The 22,809-nt window shown below is 37.7% G+C and overlaps 1 protein-coding gene across 2 annotated transcripts in view; it reads right to left on the reverse strand.

Moving 5' to 3' along the window:
* Nucleotides 1-22,809, reverse strand: part of LOC149564226 (myelin-associated oligodendrocyte basic protein) — a 103,873-nt gene that overhangs the window by 33,157 nt on the left and 47,907 nt on the right. Inside the window, exon 3 of one of the 2 annotated variants that reach the window (XM_089827297.1) lies at nt 1,430-1,485. The exons of the other annotated variant lie outside the window; for it this stretch is intronic. Within the exon in view, the coding sequence (XP_089683423.1) occupies nt 1,430-1,485 (56 nt within the window). The remainder of the gene's footprint in view (nt 1-1,429; nt 1,486-22,809) is intronic. 2 annotated transcript variants of the gene reach the window in all.

Below are 22,809 nucleotides of genomic sequence, written 5' to 3' on the forward strand. Positions count from 1 at the left end.
TTTTTATTAGAAAAATGATTCAAAAAACCTGTACAAAATTTTATATTGCAATTTCTCCCGAATTTGTTGAAAATTTGTTCTTGAAAAAATTATGGCTCTAATAGCATAACATGGTAATCAAATGAATTAGCAAAGGAGATGAAGACTCGTTATAAAGAGATTACAAGATGATGTTTCTGAAACAGAAACAACTGTCAACAGAAACAAAACAAGTTATGAAACTAACCAAACTCTCTAAACAACTAAGATGACCATTAAATATAACTCTAATACTTCTTTTGCACTTAAAAAATCATTAAAAAATCATTTACTTTTCCATCTACATTACTGCAATTTCCCCCATGTGTCATAGTTAAGTCATGATCATATCTACAGAGCTTATTTAAATGAGAGACATAAAAACAATGGAAGAAAGGAAATGCCAGAATAAATTATTGAACAAAGGAGAATAAGCAAATAACATGAATAGGTATTGATCTTTATGGAAACTGTTCATTATTTAATACGTGACATAACACTGATTACTAGTCCATTTAAGTATGATCCAATAAAATCATTAGATTTCTTAAATATTATATTCTAGAAAAATTATCTCCCTTAATACCAAGCTGGGTGAAATCTTAAAGGATACGCTTTCCAATATCACCAAACTATTATTCAGTAATATGAACTATCTTAACATTAACAATTTTGCCTTATATTTGGGTATTTCCTTATAGTCATCACTATTTCCTTTAGTCAAATTCAGAGAAGCTTGAAAGTGTATCCAATTCCGTCATTGAGAGGGTTACTACATGACATAAATTTAGGCAGCACAGGTACTAAATATAGTTGTTTTCTGTTAAATTTTGCTTAATAATAGCAACTTGTTATGCCTAAATCAGTTCTTGGCTGGTATTTTGTGGTATAGTTTTTTGTTCATATTCAGAGAATGCTATTTTATATATAGCAGCATTTTCTCATGTACCATAATGGCCTGTGCTTTCAATCTAATAGAGGTAGGATATAACACAAATAAATATTGCAAAACAAATGCACATCTAGAACATAAATCTTTGCTATTCATGATAGAGAGATTTTATAGATAAAAACTGTTATCACTAGTGTGACTGGCTAAAAATAAGTATAAACATAAAAGGGAGACTAATGTAATCGCTCTGGGTGAAAAAATTGATTTTAGTGTTTATAAAATTTTCATTTTTTATATTTTCAAACACAAAGCGTATGATCATTCAAATTTTCAACAAGGAACAAGCAGTTAATCGTAATTTGCATAAAATACGTACATGAATATAGCATCCAACAAAGTTCAAAAGGTGGGCTCAACCCAATCCTGACTCAATGCAGAGGTAACCAATTGCATTTAAACCTCTTTATGGAAGGGCATACCAATAAATTATTAAGTTTAAAGTCCTTGTATCAAGCATACCAATGAATAACCTGAAATGCAAAAGTCTGGGTGTCGAAGCAAAGCCAGAGAAGTCTCTGCAACCAGATGAAGAATAGCATAAAGGAGGCATTAAAAACTTTGAAATTAAAAAGTACAAAAGAAACACTAGTTAATGAATAGGAAATAACAATAAAATTAAATGAATTAAGCACAACAAATATTGAAAATCACCACATACAATTTCAAAGAATGTAGATTTTGATATATTCTAGAGATGAATTTATAAGTTCAAATTTGTTTTAACTTAATTATTATATTTCACCCTATTAGCTAAAATTTGCTTGAAGTTAATAATTAAAATTTTTCTCTATAAATCAAATTTTGAGTTTGATTAAACTTAAGGCCTATCTGATATTCAAATTCCACTCTATAAGCTAAAATTTGTTTTAACTTAATAACTGAAATTTCACTCTATAAGTTAAATTTCAGATACAATATCTATATATAGATAGATATTGATGCAAAGGTGTGTCTATTTCTATTAATTATATATAATTACACATATTCACAAAATGAAGTAGGACACAAGATAGCTCCTTAGAGTCACTCGTGCCATGCTTGGAAAGCATAGAACCCCATGAGTGGAACCTAGAATGCAAGTACTAGTTATATGGGTATAGCCTGGAAAGCTAATAAACAAAACATCAGCAAGAACAACATCCAATGGAAGCTACTGGAGTTCCCTATCATCTAGATTACTTCATGCATCAACAAGGTCTAGGGTGACATCAAGGAGAGACCACCCAACCTCAACATTAACCTCCTTATCTTAATCATTGCAAGCAGGAAAAATTGCTAAAGCCAATTTGGGAAACCACTTGGAAGAACTAGGCTAACCATTGCCACTTCTAGAGGACGATCCTAACCCCCAAATGTTGAATGGGAGACAAAACCTTAGTGCAGAGGAGAAGCAGAGCACCGCATAGAAGAATCACTCGTAGCACCAAATGGGTGGCAAGGAATCTAGGACCATGGGATCTAAGAGCACCGATCATAAGTACTTGGGCCACACTAGCAACCATGAGGTGAGGAATAGTCGTGGGAGGAAAAGTTGTCCAAAACATTATGGAAACGTTACAAAGGGCATTTTCCCAATGGTCTAAATGCTCTTGGAGGTGGACCACCTATATTGCCACCTTGTAGGCCTGGACCTAGATCTGAAGCATCACATTATTACAAAAATACATTCTTTAGTAAAAAGTGAAACAACAAAATAAATAAAGTTGTGAAAAAATAAAACAATATCCTTATCTTCACATAACGAAAAGAGAATCTCCACCCCAAAAGCATGTCAAATTTGAGTAAATTTGAAAGGGATGTCAATCCCCTGAATGTGTCATATGCCAAGAAAACAATTCTAGCCAAAAGGGCCAAAAGAAATCATGAATCCAACTCCACTAGTTTTGAGTGTGAAAACAGAATGAGAAGAGGTGTTCAAAAGACAAGGTTCTAGTTTGCCAAACAAAGCACTACGAAGCTCTATGGGACCCATATGTTGAAGTTGATAGTCCACAGGTAAGCCTTCAAAAAGAATACACCGCACAATGGACAAGCTTAGGCTTGATGACTGTAGAGAAGATGGTTAAAAACCGTTGTTGCTAGACAAACAGTGTTGAACACAAATGGCACTAAAGCCTTGAAGTAGGCACCATGGGAAGGTGCAAAGAGAGCTAGTGATAACCCAGATGAGGCTTGTAATTACGTAGTGTTGGGAGACCAATGCCAATATTGTGAAGCATATTTAGAGGCAAAGCTAACATAAAGGTGCCAAATGATTGAGTCGAACCTGGACTTCCATAACTTCCCAAGAGCAAAGTTTCATAGTAGTTTTACAAAAATGTAAAGGAAAGAGACAACCAACACAGACAACCAAATGGGGCCCCTAAATATGAATGAGCAGAGACCAACCAATGCTATGTAGGTTGAAAGAAAGATCATCTTGGAAGCTTGAGGCATCCCACCAAAGCCAAGGCTTGATGGCTTCCTAGGCCCACTAAATACTTTTGGCCACAAAAGTGCCTTCATGTGAACAACATCTATCATACCCAAAATGCTTTAAAAGACTATCCCCTTTCAAGCAAGTCGGTTGACTAGATAGCCAAAGGAAATGAATTGCCAAAGGAGAACTTTCCAGAATTCGTCTCCATAAATGGCACAATTAGCACAAAGGCTTAATCAATTTTGTTAATTTAAGAGGCACCTAAGACAATCAAAGTCTCATAAGAAACAATAGAACTCCCAGGTAACCAAATGAAAACCCTTGTGGTCTTCTGAAGAAGCCCACATAAAAATCTCAAAAAAGATTTTTTCAATTTCATTAAAGATGCCTTAGAGAGAGCCCAACAAAAAGAATAATATGCACGGGTGACCACAAGAATTTTAGAGCACACCTAAAATTTGCTAGCCAATTAGAGCGGTTAGGTAACCCAATAGGAAAGCTTCTTCTCAATTTTGGCAAGGACAATATTCCAAAGGTCCATGGGCGAAGCCTGGAAAGCAAAAGGAAAGCCGACAAAAATGAAAGCTTTCCCCGTGCCTAATCCATTTCCACCCATCTTGGTGCATCCAAGACAGAGCTGGGAGAAAGGATTGTCAGTAACACTAAGTTTTATGCCATTGAATATTAAAGCCGAAAGCTAGGCAAAAGGTGTCAAAGCATCGAAGGGCTTCTTTGATGTTTTCCTTCTCTTCGACAAGCATGAGGAAAAAAAGCATTTGCAAAGTGGCTATTAACCAATTGGGATGGTGAATCTGGTAAGGAAATCCCTCTAACCTCACCCAATAGAAATGTAGTTTTCTAAAAGATAGCCAAAGTCCTTAGTTAAAAAACATACAAATGAGCTAGAGGGAAACCCTCATAAATGGAACAATAGTACCCAAAGGTTGGATATTGGTGACCATTAATGGCAATGCACGCTAAGGCTGAATGAAACAAAGGCACAATCCAAGAGCACCCAACATAACCAAGATCAAAGGTCATTTGATACAATCATAGGCTTTAACAAAGTCAATCGTGAGGAAGAGTGCATTCTAACATAAATAAAAAAGCTTGTTCCATTTCTTCCCAAACAGCAACTTTATATAATTGGGGATGGGGCCAAGATAGAGTAAGTATAAAAGCTTCCAAGCTCACTCACGTACGCTTACAGGTTGAGTCTTTGCCCTGACACAATAGTGCCCCCCCACCAAACCCCCACTATAGTGTTAGTTTCCTCCCCAACAGATAGGTAGATAGGGCTCTGACCATCAGGAGTCGATCAAGCTAAGCTATTCATGATGGCACAAAAGAATCCCTCACTAACCTAATGTTATCAAGGGTGAACCTAGATTTAATATAATTAGTTTTCTTTGTACACATGATTTGCAAGAGAGAGTGACAGATTTTCAAAGCCAGGGCATGGCAATGATTTTGTACAAAACATAGAGTAGAATGATCAACTGCCAACTGCGAATATCCTTAGGGTTGTCAGGCTTAGGTATGAATTTAATATTACCATTCTTAATCAACTATCCTAGTGATTGATTGTGGAAAGCCTCAAGGTAGACTTTATGTAAATCTAAGCCTATACAAGACCAGAGGGGTTTCTAAAATTCACAACATAAGTTGCCATACCCAAAGACCTTACCATGAGCCATGGAATTGACAACTTCCTTAAGGTCTTCAAGAGTGAGCAATTGTTCACAAAAGTTGAGTTGCGCTTCAAAAAGCCAAGACAAGACAACCTGGAAGCAATCTTGAATAGTTCTATCTTGCTTTGGGAGAAGCCTCCAACCTCTTGATAATGGCAAACAAATGCTTGGAGAATGTCCAATAACTTAGAAAGCATTGTTTAGCCTTAATTTGTTTAATGCCTAGTGAGGAATAACAAGCATAAAGAGCCAAAAAGAACTCTTTACGAGCTTGATCACCCAACTTCAACTAGTGAAGTTGGGCTTTGACTTGAGCCCCCATGGCAATATAGTTGTTCACGATTTGCTTTTGGTGGTAGAATTGATCTATCCTAGCTTGCAAGTCGAGAGAGAAGGGACTAGTGGCAAGAGCCTTTATGGCATGTTAGAGATCTGAAGATGAAGGATCGTTAATGAAGCATGGTAAGTTGGTTGCCAGAGATGCAATGTGACGCTAGACAAAGTCACAAACAGGCAATAAGATGAGAAAGCACAAAACCAAGTTGTCCTTGTCTCTACTTCATGATATATATATATATATATATAAAATAAATTTCACTATAAATCTTTGTAGGAGCATTACCAAACGTCGATGGCTCATGACTTCTATAAATCCTCTACTAAGTCTTTGCAGGAGCATTATCAAATGTTTGTTGATAAGCTTGAACTTCACCCATCCCTTCCACTAGGACACTATTGTAGAGCGGAGGGAAAACAAACCCATTCCTATGCAATGGTTCATTTGGGGATGCATGTGGAAGTTGATTTCCTAGTGGAACTTGATATCATGGTGTCTCCACGGAACCATTTGCTGACACAAGCAGGAATTTTTATTATATAGTCCTAAGGTTGAGTTAGAGGAAAATTAAAATCGTCAAAAACCAACGCCTAGTCATATCTAGGTGCAAGTGCTAGCTCATACCCCATAGGTGGAGGATTCTCAAGTATTGTAGTGTTTCTTACCTCCCTTTAAAGATATCAGCAACCCTTTGGAGTTCGTGACACTATAACTCAATATGTTGATTCTTCTCATGTATTCTGCACTATCCTGATAATGTTGCTTCTACTAGGAAATCTTTACCGAAAGCTTGACTTTCAAAAGCTGGTGGGTTATCCAATGGTGAGGGTACACCATTGTTGTTTGGATTTGTGTTCCATGATCTTTCCTAGTGTCCTTAATTATTGTTACATACCCACAATTGTTGTCTTGATGTTGTTGATTGTTATTTTGGTAGTCGGGATTGTTGTCTTGATATCCCTGATTGTGTCCTTGATGATTTTCATGATGTGTTGAAGGATTTCCTTGATATCCTTGATATGACTACAAAATTTCTTTGTGAATTTAGCAGCTGATTATTTTTATTTCTAAGGTAAGTAACCTCAATGGACAATTCTTCACTTGTTCTATCAAATCCTTTATCTCATCCCTCTCTTCTTGAGTCCTTGTGCAATGCTTGGCACATAGGAGCTCCTAGATGCAACACCAACTAATTGGCTAGAGGAGAAACGAGATTGATAATAGGAGCATAGTTCAACATTGATTCAATGTGCTACCATTCCTAAAGTAGATAGGTGCTCTAGTAGCAGTTGTTAGTGATTAAAGACTTACTCCCCAGCCTTTGCATATGCTTGCATTAGATTGGTTGGAGCCAAATGTGTCTTTTGAACAAACGTGAAAGTGAAACAATCCAAATTCACATAGTAAATGTGTCTCATCACATCATCATCTTGAATAACCTCTCTAGAATCTATAACTGAAGGCACCAATTGGTTCACGGTCTCATCTCCTTATCTCAATGAATTACCTATAAAATTCAGCTATAGTGATTGGAAGTCTAAACTTTCCAAAGAATGCATCCTTCAATTCTTGCCAAGTTGAGATTGAATTAGCAGGTAAATTAATGTACCAATATAATGCTTTTTCGCCTACTAAATAGGGAAATAGTCTGCAAGCAACATCTTCCTGAATATTTATGTTTTGGAGAGCATCTTTGAAAATCTTGACATGTTCATCTGCAATGTCACTAATAGTATTCACAATGAATCTGGAACAGAAATGTTCAGAATTCTTGTGCATGTTATGATAAGCAATGAATGTTGTAAGAGGTGATGCATTCTACAGATTCCATTGTTGGAACTTCTTGTTTAATGGCTGCAGTCATTGCTACTTGTATAGGTATTTGAACAATTACATGATGAATTTGTGCGGTTGCTTGCTAAAGTCCTCCTTGAGTTAATCCTTGCTACATGTGAGCAATCCGTTGCATTGGATGTTGTAGTCGAGTCTGGAATAATGTTGTAAGGTCTACTACACTTGGTGAATTTTGACTTGTAGATATTCTTTTCTTGCCTCGCCTAAGCTTTGGATCAAACTTTAACTCTTACAGTTCTCTCGCTCCCGATGTGGATATTAAGATTCTTCGGAGTACCTTAGGCAAGAATGAATTCATTATTACGAAGTAATTGCTAAAAATACTTGCTTGTTATTAACCGAGACCTAGAGGTCTATAGATACAAAAGAATAAAGCGATGTTTCCTTAGGAAATGATCGTGAAGAATAGAAACATGAAAAAAAGCTTAAAAAGCTAATAGATAACTACAGCTAACTAAATATCAGAAACATTCTAATATTTACAATAGATTACAAATAGATTAGCATTAACTAATAAAAGACGTTTATCTATTATCATAATACCCCCCCCCTAATGGTTAATATATCTACAACGCCAAGTTGTCCTCTAAATTTGACAAACTTATCAAAACCAAGAGGCTTGGTGAGAATGTCTATAGTTTGATCTATGGTAGGAACATACTGCAAATCTATTGTCTCGTCTTCAACTGTAATGATCCCTACCAATAGGCCACTAAAAATCCTCTAATGGTGAACTGAGAAATTTTGTCAAACACTTGGCATGCAACTGAAGAATACTACTGAAAGTAAATGCTGAACATATGAAATTGCTCAAAACCATATGCTATTCATATATCAACAATTTGCAACAATGCCATACATATTTCAGTCAATAATATGATCATCAAACCCTAGGTTGGCAATATAGATAGTCTAAAAATTACAATACTCTTTCACTTGCAAAATCCTAGCCTTCCTTTGATACCAATAATGCCAAATGGCAAACAAAAACAAGTGCAATGTAAAATAGTAAAGTGCTGAAGCTATATTTTGTACTCAGTTGAAAACAAACATTTCTCAGAAAATATGCCAAATGCCAAATGAGAAGTGAAGAACCTGATTGTAGATGGCTGTAATAATTTTTACCAATGCTGAAGATGCCAACACCCAAGCCAAAGTCACCCTAAATCTGAAAATGTACTTCCTTGCAAATTTTCGAAAATGTCTAAGAGTTTTGAAAATTTTCTTAAAAATAAATCATGGCATTTTGGAACTCCAAAATGCATCTATCTTTATCTCCTCGACGACAGGAATCCGATGCAAAAATACCCAAAATGATATGATGAGTAATGTGGAAGATATGAACAAAAATGTGGTTCCAAAGCCCTATCCTGAAATTCTGCAAATTGGAGCAACCCTGTAGCAAAAACAAACCAGCAGCTATAAATCTTTCCTCCACCACAATTAAGCCTTCTAAAGATGTCTTGCAATCAATCCATGACTGAAAATGAATAGTCCTCAGAAAATGCCCTCCTATAATTTCGAGTCTGCTGAAAAAAACCTCCTAAAATTTTGGATCTGCTAAAAATGGCTTCCTATAATTTCGGACCTACTAAAAATGACCTCCTATAGTTTCAGCCCTGCTAAAAATGCCTACTGAAATGCTGAAATGCTGAAAATGGCCTTAGGCCCAATGATGCCCTAATTAAAGTGACTGTAGTATCACCTCCAAATGTGGAAACCTTCAAAGGATATCTCACCCCCTCAATTATACGAATCCAATGGAGACTCCGTTCCCAAAGACCTAGTGACTCTCTGAAACCACTTGGCTCCATAATAGACTATGTGACTGAATCACAAGCTGATGTCAAGGGAGAAAAATACAAACTGGATGATCAAATGCAGGACCCATAGGGTCTATTTATTCACTTTTCAATAGCTTCCTCTAGAAGTCACTTAAACATTCTAGAAGCATCCAAATATTCTTATGAAATAAAGTGCACTTTTATAAAATATTACTTTATAATAAAAAGTGCATCTCAACATCAAATTATAAAACTAGGCCCGAATAAAGTAACTTTACTTTATAACAAATGTAGACCCAAATCACTAATCAACTGTAAGGACAAAATACTGTCAAATAGTCATTGGTCAACTCTCTCCACATCACCACTAGTCTACGAGAGCCTGTGATAGACTAATACAGCATGCTAAACAATGTCAGCCAAAATGGGGACATGACATCGACCAACTGTCATATGTAGTGACAATGAACATCCACATGCTTGGTCCGTTCATGGAAGACTGAATTTTGGGCTAGCTTGATAACGCCTTCGTTATCAACAAGCAAAGTAGTCGGTCCTACTGATGACATCTCCATATCCCCAAGCATTCGACGAAGCCAAACAACTTCACATCCTGCCTTAACAATCCCTCTATATTCGGCCTCTGTAAAAGAGAGAGAAACTATCTGCTGCTTCTTACTGGTCCATGTGACTTCACTAGATCCTAAACTAAACACAAATCCAAAAGTTGACCTTTTATCGTCAATAGAGCCTATCCCATCTGAATCTATGAACCCACTAAGACTATGATTAAAACTTCGAGTATAGAAGTCCATAATCTGAAGTGCGTTCACATAACAAAGCACATGCTTTGCAACCATCCAATGATCAGCCTTGGGAGTTGTCATAAAGCGTGAGATGTAGCTAATTGCAAAGCTGATATCAAGCCTAGTAGCAAAGAGGTAGATAAGGCTACCTACTTGTTGCTTATATGTAATATTATCAATGGGAGGAGAATCAGACTTGGCTGATAACTTGAGACTTTTCTCCATGAGTGCAGATGTAGGCTTGTAATCTGGCATACGGAATTTTTCTAACAGAGCCCTGGCATATTTGGACTGAGAGATGAATATACCTAAAGACTTTTGTCAAACCTCAATACCTAGGCAATAATGCATGAACCCAAGGTCAGTCATATCAAAAGACAGGCATAAACTCTATTTGATTCCCTGAATCAAAAATGTCGAACTATCAGTGATGATCAAATCATCCACATAAATAACCAGAAGGATGATGTCACTATCAATAGTCTTGATGTACAAATTTGAGTTTGATGAACTCCTCTTGGAGCCTTGATCATTGAGGTACTTGTCAATTTTTATGTACCATGCCCGAGGGGCCTACTTCAAGCCATAGAGAACTTTTACCAATCTGAAAACCTGATGGTCTTTACCAGCAACCTTGAAACCAAGAGCCTGCGTCATGTAGACCTCTTCATGGAGATCACTATTCAGGAAAGCACTCTTGACGTCCATCTGATGGACCTTCCAGCCAAACTGTGTTGTCATGGCTAGGACTAATCTGATAGTGCTCATCTTTGCAGTAGTAGCACAGGTCTCCTCGTAATCAATGCCCTGACGCTGAGAAAAGCCCTTCGCAACTAAATGAGCTTTGTACTTATCCAAAGTACCATCAGATTTGTATTTGATTTTCTAAATCCATTTGCAACCAACAGACTTCTTCCCTGATGGAAGATCAGAAAGGAATCATGTGTTAATGTTCAGAAGGCTCTGGTGTTCAGATGTCATGGCTTGTTCCCACTCTGAATTCCTTTAGCCTCGGAATATGTTTGAGGTTCAAACACACTATGAATGTTGACCATGAGAGCAAAGTTAACAGACTATGTAGGTTTTCTCTTTTTCAGAGCAGTTCTCCCATCAATGAGCTCATCATCACAAAGATTAGCAAGTGCTTAGCCCACCACTTAGGTCGAAGAGGAGAACAACCAACATTAGTATCAGGAGATGCTTGGTGATCAGGTTCCTCATCAAAAGAATCTGGATCAAACTCAGGTGAAGCATCTACAAATCGAGGTGGTCATAGAAGAGAAGCTGCAAGTGTTTGTACAAGGATCACTAGTATAAGTGGAGCTGTAGGAGTGACTAGAGCCCTCCACCAAGTGGACCTAATGGAAGTCAAACTCCCAAATCATGTGCCTTCATAGGCTGGTCTCTTGCATCAGAAACAAGAGAAATAGGCATGAATGGCCCTCGCTGCTCATCAAAGACTACATCACAATTGTACAAGAGATGAGATGTCTCAGTCGATCAAGCGGTAGGCTTTGTGAAGACTATTGTATCCAGCAAGCATGAGTTTCTGAATCTTGGCATCCAACTTGCTGCATGACGCATCAGGGATCCAAACAAAAGCAAGAGAGCCAAAAACCTTCAAGTGACTAATTCTGAGCTTGCGACTTACCAAGCCTCTTCCAGAGTTTTACCTTTGACCGCCACTGTGGGTGACCAATTCAAAAGATAAACTACAGCGTTGTCTGCTTCTTCCCAGAACTTCTTCGAAACATGTCTGTGTTTGAGCACGATCAAAACCATCTCGATGATTGTTTTGTTTTGTCGTTAAACTACACTACTTTGTTGTAATGTGTGGGGTGTGGTTAATTGGCGTTTGATGCCATGAGTATCCAAGAAGCGAGAGAAATCATTAGAACAAAATTCCCCCTATTGTTTGATCTAAGAGTAATAATAGATTTCCCAGACTCTGTTTCAACTAAAGGTTTAAGCTTTTGAAATATAAGAAATGCATATAATTTCTTTTTAAGGAAATACACCCACATTTTTCTACTGAAATCATCAACAAACAATAGAAAATACCTCGACCCAAGAACAGGAGTGGCCATAGGGCCACAAATAACAGCATGAACAAGCTGAAGTACTTGAGAAGCTCGCCATGAATCGCCACTTGTGAAAGGTGAGCAATGTTGCTTCCCAGCCTGGCATGCATCATAAACTCCAAATTGTTGACTCTAAATCTCTAACAATCCAAAGACAGGTTCATACCGAGCAAGCTGAGAGAGATAACGCACATTTAAGTGCCCATATCGTTGATGCCAAAGTGTGCTAATAGAAGACCGTTGAGCATCCATAGCTAAGTCTAGAGAATCACCCAAATCAGTAAGTCGAAAAAGACCATGATCCTCAAGACCTACTGCAATAGTAGATTAAGTCGCCCGATCAATGATGGTACACTGATGTGAACTAAAGATGACATTCAAGTGTGGAGAATATCATAGCAATTGACTGACTAAGAGTAGATTTAGTTCCATCCCTAAAACATAGTACACATCAAGGAAAATAAGATTCCTCCCAACAAACTGTGTGATGGGCACCCTAGAAATGCCTAAAAAACCAAAACTACTAATAGTGATTTTAATGTCTTTGCATAGATTTGAAACCACATAACAAGAACAAGAAGGAATTTATGCAAAACTAAAGATTGAACTACTATTGAAGTTATATTAGTTTTCAAGCTAATAAAATCAAATACATAGCAAACTTCCCAACTCACTAATTACTCCAGCACTATAACATATTATTCCAGTCATGATTTCCCAACTTGCTGCTACAGTAATATGAATAGTACCGCGCTACAGTGCTGGTACAGTAAAAAATGCCTTCAATCAGTCCAAGACCCTCATAAAAACATTCCTCCACAATGGCATAAGTATCGGACAAGGAACGAGAACGGTATGAACAAACACCCAATCCACCTATAGCTGGAAATGTGCCCAAGCTGCCTGTTAATGAAGCTAATAGCAATGAATTCCGAAGGCCAAACCCCAAGGGAATGACGTCTAGAATGTCACAAGAAAGGATAGACGTCCTCTAATGCCAAGAACAGATCTGTAACTCACGCATCCAATTTCTTCTCATATTCAACCTGCCTAACAATAGCCACAAGCTCTCCTTTTATTCCTACTTCAGAGCGTCGACCACTTTTCACAAACAATATGGGATAAATAAAATAAAGTAAAATAAAATAAAAGGTTAACGGTCACACAACGGGACAACTGCTAAAGTGGGGACATTACAGTCTACCTCCCTTGAAATTGCTTGGCCTCAAGCAATCTCAGTCCTATTTGTTGTAACACCTGCTCACTCTCTCAAGTAGCATCTTCCTCTAGCGGATCTCTCCATCTGACTAAATATTCTTTAATCACCATGTTCCGCAGAGTCCTTTCCCTAGTATCCAGAATAGCCTCAGGAAACAATACAAGTTTTCCCTCCTCATCCAATGGTGGCAATTTTGCAGAAGGCACAACTCTCTAACCAATGGCTTTCTCGAGCCTCGACACATGAAACACATTATGCACCCAACTGCCTTTTGGAAGCTCAATCTCGTAGGCAACCTCACCCAACTTGCGAATCACTCTGTAGGGACCATAAAACCTAGGCTTCAACTTCTCTGCTCCGCTCTTGTTGAGTGATGACTGTCTGTATGGTTATAGCCTTAAGTAAACCATATCCCCAACCTCAAAGCTGCACTCTATCCAATGTTGGTCAGCATACAATTTCTGCTGATTTTGGGCTTGCTGTATATTCTCCTTGAGCACCCTCAAAATATCCTAACTATCCTGCAAGAAGTCTTTGGCTTTGGGCACTCTATTATCCCCCAAAACTAGATCCATGAAGCTAGGTGCTTCATAACCATACAATGCCATGAATGGAGTCATCTTGATAGACATATGATAAGTGGTGTTATAACAGTACTCTCCCATATGTAGCCATTTGACCCAAGCTCTTTGTTGTGCAGTCACAATTCCTCAGATATCATTCCACCCATTTATTCACATTCTCTGTCTGCCCGTCTGTGGATGATAACTAGTGCTAGGTGTAAGATCTATACCACATAACCCAAACAATTCTTGCCAAAAAGCACTCATAAATTTACTATCCCGATCACTAACAATGAAACTTGGTTGCCCATGTAACCTGAATATCTCTCTGAAGAAAAGATCAACCACCTATGTTGCTATGTAAGTGGATGGAATAGCAAAGAAGTGAGCAAACTTCGTCAGCCAGTCAACTACCACATAGATGCAATCTCTCCCCTGTACTCATGGTAACCCGGTCATGAAGTCCATAGAAATACTTTTCCATTTCCTATCCGGAATGGATAAAGGCTGTACCAACCCAACAGGATATGTATGCCCTCCCTTATTCTGCTAACAAATTGCACACTCCTTGACTTGCTTCTAAAAATCATCCTTGAGCCCTTTCCATGTGAACCACTCGCGGATCTGCCTATAGGGCTTAAAGACCCCTGGATGTCCAGTTGTATGTGCATCATGCAATGCCTTCATTATTACCTCCCTAAACTTGATGAAGGAATCAAATATATCCTACCCTGGAGCTTGATCAATCCGTCCATCACCACATAGTGATCATCTTATATGGTGCCTGCAATCACTTCAGAAGCCCTAGTGTCCCTTGCATACTTTATCGTAGTCTTATTTCTCCAATCTCCTGTAATCTCAACTAGAGCACAAATATGAGGTTTCCTGGATAAAGCATCTACCACCACATTCTTCTTACTTTTGACCAACTCAATGTCAAAGTCATAAGCCTGCAACTTCATAATCCACTTCTGTTGTCTATTATTCAAATCACGCTGACTCATGAAGTATTTGATGTTGTTGTGATCAATCTTGATAACAAACTTCCCTCCAACTCGGTAGGACCGAAACTTGGCTAATGCATGCATAATAGCCAACATCACCCGATCATAGATGGAATAGCTCCTCTCCACTCCACGGAGCTTCCTACTCTCAAAAGCAATGGGATGCTTCTCTTGCATCAAGACTGCAACAATTCCATCACCTAATGCATCACAATGAAGCTCAAATGGATTCATGAAATCTGGTAGAGCTAATACTGGACATGATGACATCACCTTCTTGAAAAGATCCAAGCATCTCTAAGCAGCCCCTGTTCATGCGAAGGCCCCTTTCCTAGTAAAGTCTATCAAGGGTGCAGCAATCTGTGAAATCCCTTAATAAATCTCCTATAATACCCGCAGAGACCAAAGAACCCCTTACACTGTGTAAGGTTCGTAGGAGTAGGCTAATCAACAATAGCTCTAATCTTTTCAAGATCTACCAAAACTCCATCTGCACTGATGATATGCTCAAGGTATAGTAACTCAGCCAACTCAAACTCGCACTAAGATCATGCAACTCTATAACGTAGCAGGGGCATTAGTTAGCTCAAATGGCATAACCGAAAACTCGAAGTGGCCATAACAACACCAAAAAGTTGTCTTCTCAATGTCCTCCACCCTCATCCTAATCTGATGATACCCTGGCCGTAAATCAATCTTCATAAAAAAGCATGCACCATGTAGCTCATCTATCCATGGGATGGGATATCTGTTCTTTATGGTCTTCTCATTTAATGCCCTATAATTGATGCACGTGTGCATCGTCCCATCCTCCTGCTTTACCAATACTACTACTAAAGCAAAGGGGCTCTTACTAGGCCTGATATGCCCCATCTCCAACAAATCCTTAATCACCTTTTCTATCTCATCCTTTTGTTTCTTAGGATGACAATAGGGAGTAATCATAATTGGTTTGGCTCTCTCCTTGAGTTTAATAACATGCTCAATCCCTCTGTCAGGAGGAACCCAATGCAAAATCTCACAAAAACTTTAGCATGCCTATCAAGTATCTCTTGGATATCTACTGGATGACTCTTCACCTATGGTTCCTATCAGGTTGGCATAGTAAAAAAAATTGTCGCCCACTCTACATCATGCCGAAACAGTCTCTACATTCTGCTCAAGGAGATTACTCTTCAACTCCCATCTAAAAGTCCTCTAAGTACAATAGTTCTGACCTCATGCTGAAACCTCATCTCCAATTTTGCTAGGTTGAGTGTGAACTCGACTAGCGAGGCCATCCATGTCATGCTGAGGATGACATCATAGTCTCCCATGTCTACTACATAGAACTCATCCTCCAACTCCTAGCCATCTCCAAACCTGATGTGAAGATTAGATATCTTCCGAGTGCATAATAATTTGTCACCATTAGCTACCATGACTCTAAACCCGATGTGCTCCTCAGTCTGTAAACCTCTCTTGGCTACCAATCATGCATCTATGAAATCATGTGTAGCCCCAATGTCAATGAGTGAGATCACTTTCTGCCCCTAGATAGTACCCCTAACCTTAAATGTGATTGCCTTCTGAGCCCTCGTTAATCATGCCAATGACTTCTCATCGTCAGGAATGCTGCTCTCCTCTATAGTGCTATCCCCATCTAAATCAGAGTGTTGATCCTCCCTCTCTGACTATGACTCCTATGCTGAAAAATACTCCAATTGATTTGCCTTAGCCTTGAGAGGACACTTATGAGATAAGTCCCAAGGCTCTCTGTAATGAAAACATAGCTTCTTCTTCCTCAACTCATTCAAGGTGTCATTATCCAGCTTATTATCCCTTTTTGGCTAAGCATCCTTGTGAAAAGATTTTTTGTCCTTCTCTTTGTCCTTTTTCATATATGAATCCCTATGCTGAAATCTGCTCCTAAAAGAAGGTGCTAAGTCACAAGCCTTCTTAGTAGCCTCCTGTAATGTAGCTGAGTCATTCCCCTTGACCCAACCCCTCAAAGGATCTGAAAGTCCATCCATAAGCAACACTACTAACCTCCTCTCTCAAATATCTATAACCAACATAGCTAACCTCTGAAATTCACTGATATACATCTCCACTAATCCCCAATGCTTGAGTTGTGCCACCTCCTTAAACTGTAACTCGAGATCTTTGGTATCAAATCTCTCTATGAGTCTCTCAGTGAACTCCTTGTAAGATGTGATCTGGTTATGTCCCAAGGTTACCATGCCATGGTGCCAGCACTCATGCGCTAGACCATCCAAATGAATAGCCGCATACTTGATAGCCTCCTCCTCAGGCATAAATTTCAGCTGGAAGTATGTATCTACCTTCTGCACCCAAGCTCATGCAGTCATCTTCCAGCTAGTGCTCAAAGTTTTGATTTCTCCCTCCTGATCTGGGCATGTGTCTCATCCTCAAGTCCATATAATCTCTGAGGGAAATATCCGCCTAAAACTCTGGTCCACTAGCCTCCTAGTCCCTCCTGAACTGATCCTGTAACTTGATAATCTGCAATTCATTAACTAGTTGAACCGGATCTCTGGGTGGGAAGGTGGTTAGAAGAGGTCTCAAGCTCGCTGTTCGAGCTGGGCATGCAACATGTCTAAAGTTATCAGCCTAATTCCCATTGTTGCCATGTCCATTATTACCATTAATGTTATTCTCAAAACCGTTGTTCTTGCCTGAGCCTCCATTACTATCATTGCCCCTATTGTTATTGTTTTCGCCCATTGTTATTGTTTCCATTGTTGGCATCACTTGGATTAATATTAATGCCCATCTATCTAGCCATAAGCTGCAACATCATATCCATTCGCCTATTTTGCTCCTGTTGCATACGCTGCCCCTCCTCTAATGTTCCCAATAACCGTCTGAACATTAACTCCTCCTGATTTGGACCGATATTCTTGCCTCCACCTAATCCTGTATTCTTGTCATCTTGGTCACCCATAGTGTCGTCTTGTTCAAAGAATATCTCCTCTATGGCTGTATGACTGGATTGTATGTCCCTCTACACAGATGAACTAGACTGTTCACTCTACAAGTCTGAACTCTTACTTTGTCTTGCTCTAGTATTACAGAAATTATAAAGCCCTTGTCGCATGCTCAAACATAAATGCTTAGCCTTTTTAATTTCTAATTTTAGTATTTTGACATTTTGTCAAACATTTTTCCCTCTATCCGGCTGTTCCAAATTCCCTATAAGACCTCCACAAGATGGCAGGATTTATAGCTCTGATACCACTATAATGGACACCCTAGAAATGCCCAAAAAATTGAACCAACTGTTGATAGTGATTTTAATGTCTTTGCATAGATTTGAAACCACATAACATGAACAAAAAGGAATTTATGCAAAACTGAAGATTGAACTACTATTGAAATAATATTAGCTTTCAAGCTAATAAAATCAAATACATAAAAAACTTTCCAACTCACTAATTACTCCAGCATTATAACATGTTATTCCAATCATGATTTCCCAACTTGCTACTACAGTAATACGAATAGTGTCGTGCTACAGTGCTGGTACAATAAAAACTGCCTTCAATCAGTCCAAGACCCTCGTAAAACCATTCCTCCACAATGGCATAAGTATCGAACAAGGAATGAGAATGGTATGAGCAAATACCCAATCTGCCTATAGCTGGAAATGCGCCCAAGATGCCTGTTAATGAAGCTAATAATAATGAATTCCAAAGGCCAAACCTCAAGGGAATGATGTTTAGAATGTCACAAGAAAGGATAGAATCCTCTAATGCCAAGACCAGATCCGTAAATCACGCATCCAATTTCTTCTCATATTCAACCTGCCTAACAATAGCCACAAACTCTCCTTTTATTCCTACTTCATAGAGTCGACCACTTTTCACAAGCAATGTGGGATAAATAAAATAAAGTAAAATAAAATAAAAGGCTAACGGTCACACAACCGAACAACTGCTAAAGTGGGGACATTACAAACTGAATCTGTGTGTTGCCTTTGCCGACAATAGTGTACTCTTCTCCACCACCAAAAATAACAAAATCTTAATAAGGTTGGTAGCCAGTAAACCAATCTCTGCAGTAAGTGAAATGACGAGAGGCACTTGAATCAATGTACCAAGCAGGCAACTTCACATGATCTACAGGTTTTTTTAGCCATTAAGGCGTAAAAGGCAGATTTCATCTTCTCAATGTGGTTTGTATTGTTCGCACCGGGTTGCAAACCTAATTGCTTAGATCGTCCAGCTAAGCATTTCTGACATTCAACCTTCATGCACCCAAACTTATGGCAATAGTTGCATTGAATGTTCTTCTTCTGGGTGATGTTTGAAGTTGGAGCAGAAGACTTCTGCTAAGACCACTACTGAAACTTGCATTTATCATTTTGATAGGTTTTAGCAGCAAACGCTTTCTCTGTGGAATTGGAGTTGGAGCTGCTACCAAACTAGTGTTTCCACCGATCTTGCTGAAGCACAAGTGTTTAGAGATCAATGAACTTCAAATCAACACCAAAAGACGTGATGTTGAGAGTCTTGGTAAAATGCTCATAGGAATTTGGTAAACTCTAGAGAGTGATAACCACAATGTCCTCTTCCTCCATCTTGCAACTGATGGCAAGCAACTGATCACAAATTTCTTGAATCCTATTTAGGTGTGCCTAGAGTGAGGTTCATTATCCATGATAATAGAAAGCAGAGTGCTTTTCAAAAGAAAGCTCTAGTTTTGTTAGATATCTCACGAAGACCTTTGAGATGTGCCCATATCTCAACAGTTGTCTTGTCGGATGGGATCTGAGAAAGTTGATCATCAGCGACGAATAATTTGAGAAGCATCACCACCTCTCGATTGTTTAGATCCCATGTATCCTGATCAGTACCAAGTGTAGTGGGACGCTTCATAACACCCAGAACAATTTGATCGATATTCCAATATTCAAAAATTGATATGATATGTTGTTTCCAAGTGTCATAATTTCGACTATTGAATTTTGGGTTGTGCTCGAGCAAAATGTTTGTCAGAGATGCCACGGCACATTTCTCAATGGAAAAGCATGAAAATCTAGTACCAAAAAAAGTACTTCGAGGCAAAAAATCAAAAGACCTAGAAAATTTGGAGAGTGACTAGGAAGAGAGCTCGAAAAACTCATAAAGAATATGTTGTCAGTTTCTGGATTCAATGGCTTGAAAATTGAGGCACAAAAATCGAGTCACCCAAAAAAAATGGACAACCCAGTTGAGCTCTTGAAAAACCAAGAATCTATAAACAAAAAAAAAATTGAGTTCAAAAATTAGGGTTTCAAAAAAAATGTTAATCAGCAGCCAGCTCAAATTTGCAGAAAATGGAGTTTTGGAGGCCAAAAAAATTATGATCCGATGTTGCAAACAGTCGAGCTAAGGTCATTATTGACATGGGAAAGCAAAAATGAAACCAAAGATGGTGTCTAGGGCACGTGGATGGGAGAAAACAAGTTTCCAGACACACACTCGTGCAAAGATTAGTACAAAAAAAGGTGCCGAGATATGCAACCTCCCAGCATGAGCAGGTATATCAACGAATCCCGTGAATGTTGCATGTTGGAACATTCACTGCTTACAGACTTGATTTGTAGCAGTTTATGAGTAATAGAAAAACAACCCCATGTAAAAAAGACCTCCATTTTTTTCTAATGCCATGATTTCCAGCTCATGATTTTGCTCTTACTTGGAGAAAATTGTGATTTGCAGATCCTCAAACCCTTGCCATGAACCAAGTGAGAATAGAGGAATTTCTCAAAAAGACAAAATCCCTAGACGGCATTAACAAAACTCAAATAATTTCGAAAATTTGTAGCAGAGAATTTTGAAAGAAATTATAAAATTTTCAAAAAAATTAAGTATTGGCTCTGATACCATATTACGAAGAAATTGGTAAAAATACTTGTTTGTTATTAACAGAGACCGATAGGTCTCTGTATACAAAAGAATAAAGCGATGGTTCCTTAGGAAACGATCGTAAAGAATAGAACATTCTATTCTAGCTAAAAGAAAGTTTTAAAAGCTAACAAATAACTAAAGCTAACTAAATATTAGAAACATTCTAATATTTACAATAGATTACAAATAGATTACCATTAACTAATAATAGACGTTTATCTATTATCGTACTATTCATACGCTCAAGTATGTGAAATCTACTTAATTTTGTCTCACAAGACTGGGAGGTAGTTGATTCCTTTGAATGAACAATGATCTTCGAATAGTAGCTTCAATCTTTTAAGCCTACTCTTCAACATCATTAGCTCATGCCATACCTTTTGTCAAAAGCTAACTCCCAACCAAGTCGAGCATATTATCATTCCTTGATAAGATATTTTGGTGGAAGAAGTTTTAAAATTGTTTTATATTAAAACCAAATATTGAATAAATATTTAATTCCTTCAAAGAATTAAAAATAATTCTTGGTGAAAAATAATTTATCCAAATTATCGTGCATAACAAATAAATTAGTTCTTTTCAAAAATTAATTCAAAAAGCTTGTAAAGGGAGATATAAGTGCCTATAAAAATGAATTACATAGTATTATCCCTAGGACAAATTAATTCTATTAAAAATTTAATCATTACAATGTGCAAAATATACTTGTACATAACTATGTAAGATGCTCATGCAAGGGAGTTATAAGTGGGAAAATTGAAATTGAGATGAAACCATTGAAAAGAGGTGTAATAGAGTTGGGTAAGAAGAAGTTATGGGTAGTTACCCGACTACTTATATCGAATTCTTTTAAAGGGGAAAGAGTGGTTGTAAAGGGTCTCCTCTCCTCTTAAGAAAGATTTTGGTAACCAAAGAACGGAATATTTTTCAAAGTTGAAATATTTGATGTGCAATTTGAGATAATAGATTTCCTCATATATTGTCTTTTTCAGTAGTCACTGAGCTATGGTAAAGGGAAGAGATCTGTGTCACATATTTGAGGAATGTTGATGAACCGTGTTTTATTAATATTTGAGGTTATTTTTAAAATTACAAGAATATTTTAAGCATGTGTGCTTTCAATATTCAAATATACATGGTCTTTGCAAGCATTTATTTCAATTCCTTTCATTATTCATACCAAATTTATTAATAATCTTTGTGCCATTAATAAATTTTATACTGGTTTCAGTTATTACTTTTCCAGAGAGGAGTTGAATTAAATATAAAATTGCATTTGAGGGAGCTGCCCCTTTTTAAGCAGAGGAAAATCATTCTTTCCACAATAATTTATCCAAATGTTGCAAGGATTTGTCGTTGTCCATTGGGCAAGTTTGTGAAGAAAAAAGTCATGATTATCTTTGTGAAAGATAATGTGGGTAGAAACAATGTTGACAAAAATTTTGAACCTCTATTTATTTATTCACCCATGTTGCATGAATATTATGATAGTATTGTTTATCTCACAAACTCCCCTTCCATTTTACCAGAAATTGATTCGAAAAGGCTCATATTTCCTTCACCCTGTAAATGGTCACATTTAGCCTTTCTGGTCTTTCCCCGTTTCATCGTAAATAACCATTTCTGTTTTGCAATTTTGGCTTGCCACTCTTTTATTCTGTTTGGTGTTTTTTCCTCTTCAATAAGGTTACACTAGCCTTACAATTTTCCCTCTTAAATTTGGATCATCCTACATTTTGTATATCGTTTCAATTTAACAACTGACCTCTTAATGTAAATGAGTTAGTGATGCAATTATGTGAAGAATAATTTTCTCCTTCGAATCAGTCTATATTGTGGCAAAAATGGTTGTGGGATTATAGTTTCAGAGATTTCATGTCATTCATATTGATGGGAGAAAATATTGAAGACCATCTCTGCGATTGCTTCATATTTGATGGCACGTCATAGGACTCAAGATTGGATCGTTATTTAAGCAAATTTGTGAAGGATGAATTTGGTAAGACTGGAAAAACTAATGGAAACTCGAGGAACTTTATGTGCCATAAGTTTACAATCAATTTGGGGGCTCAAAATATGAAAGAAATGTGTCAAAGAAAAGACAAACTGAAATATCTCTGGACATGGAGTGACTAGTGATTTCATCTAAATAGTCAAAATATTCAATTTCCATACTCCATCTACTAC

Source organism: Cupressus sempervirens, chromosome 4, assembly GCF_028749045.1.
Source record: "Cupressus sempervirens isolate cs-2001-9-10 chromosome 4, ASM2874904v1, whole genome shotgun sequence".
Classification (NCBI taxonomy): Eukaryota; Viridiplantae; Streptophyta; class Pinopsida; order Cupressales; family Cupressaceae; genus Cupressus; species Cupressus sempervirens.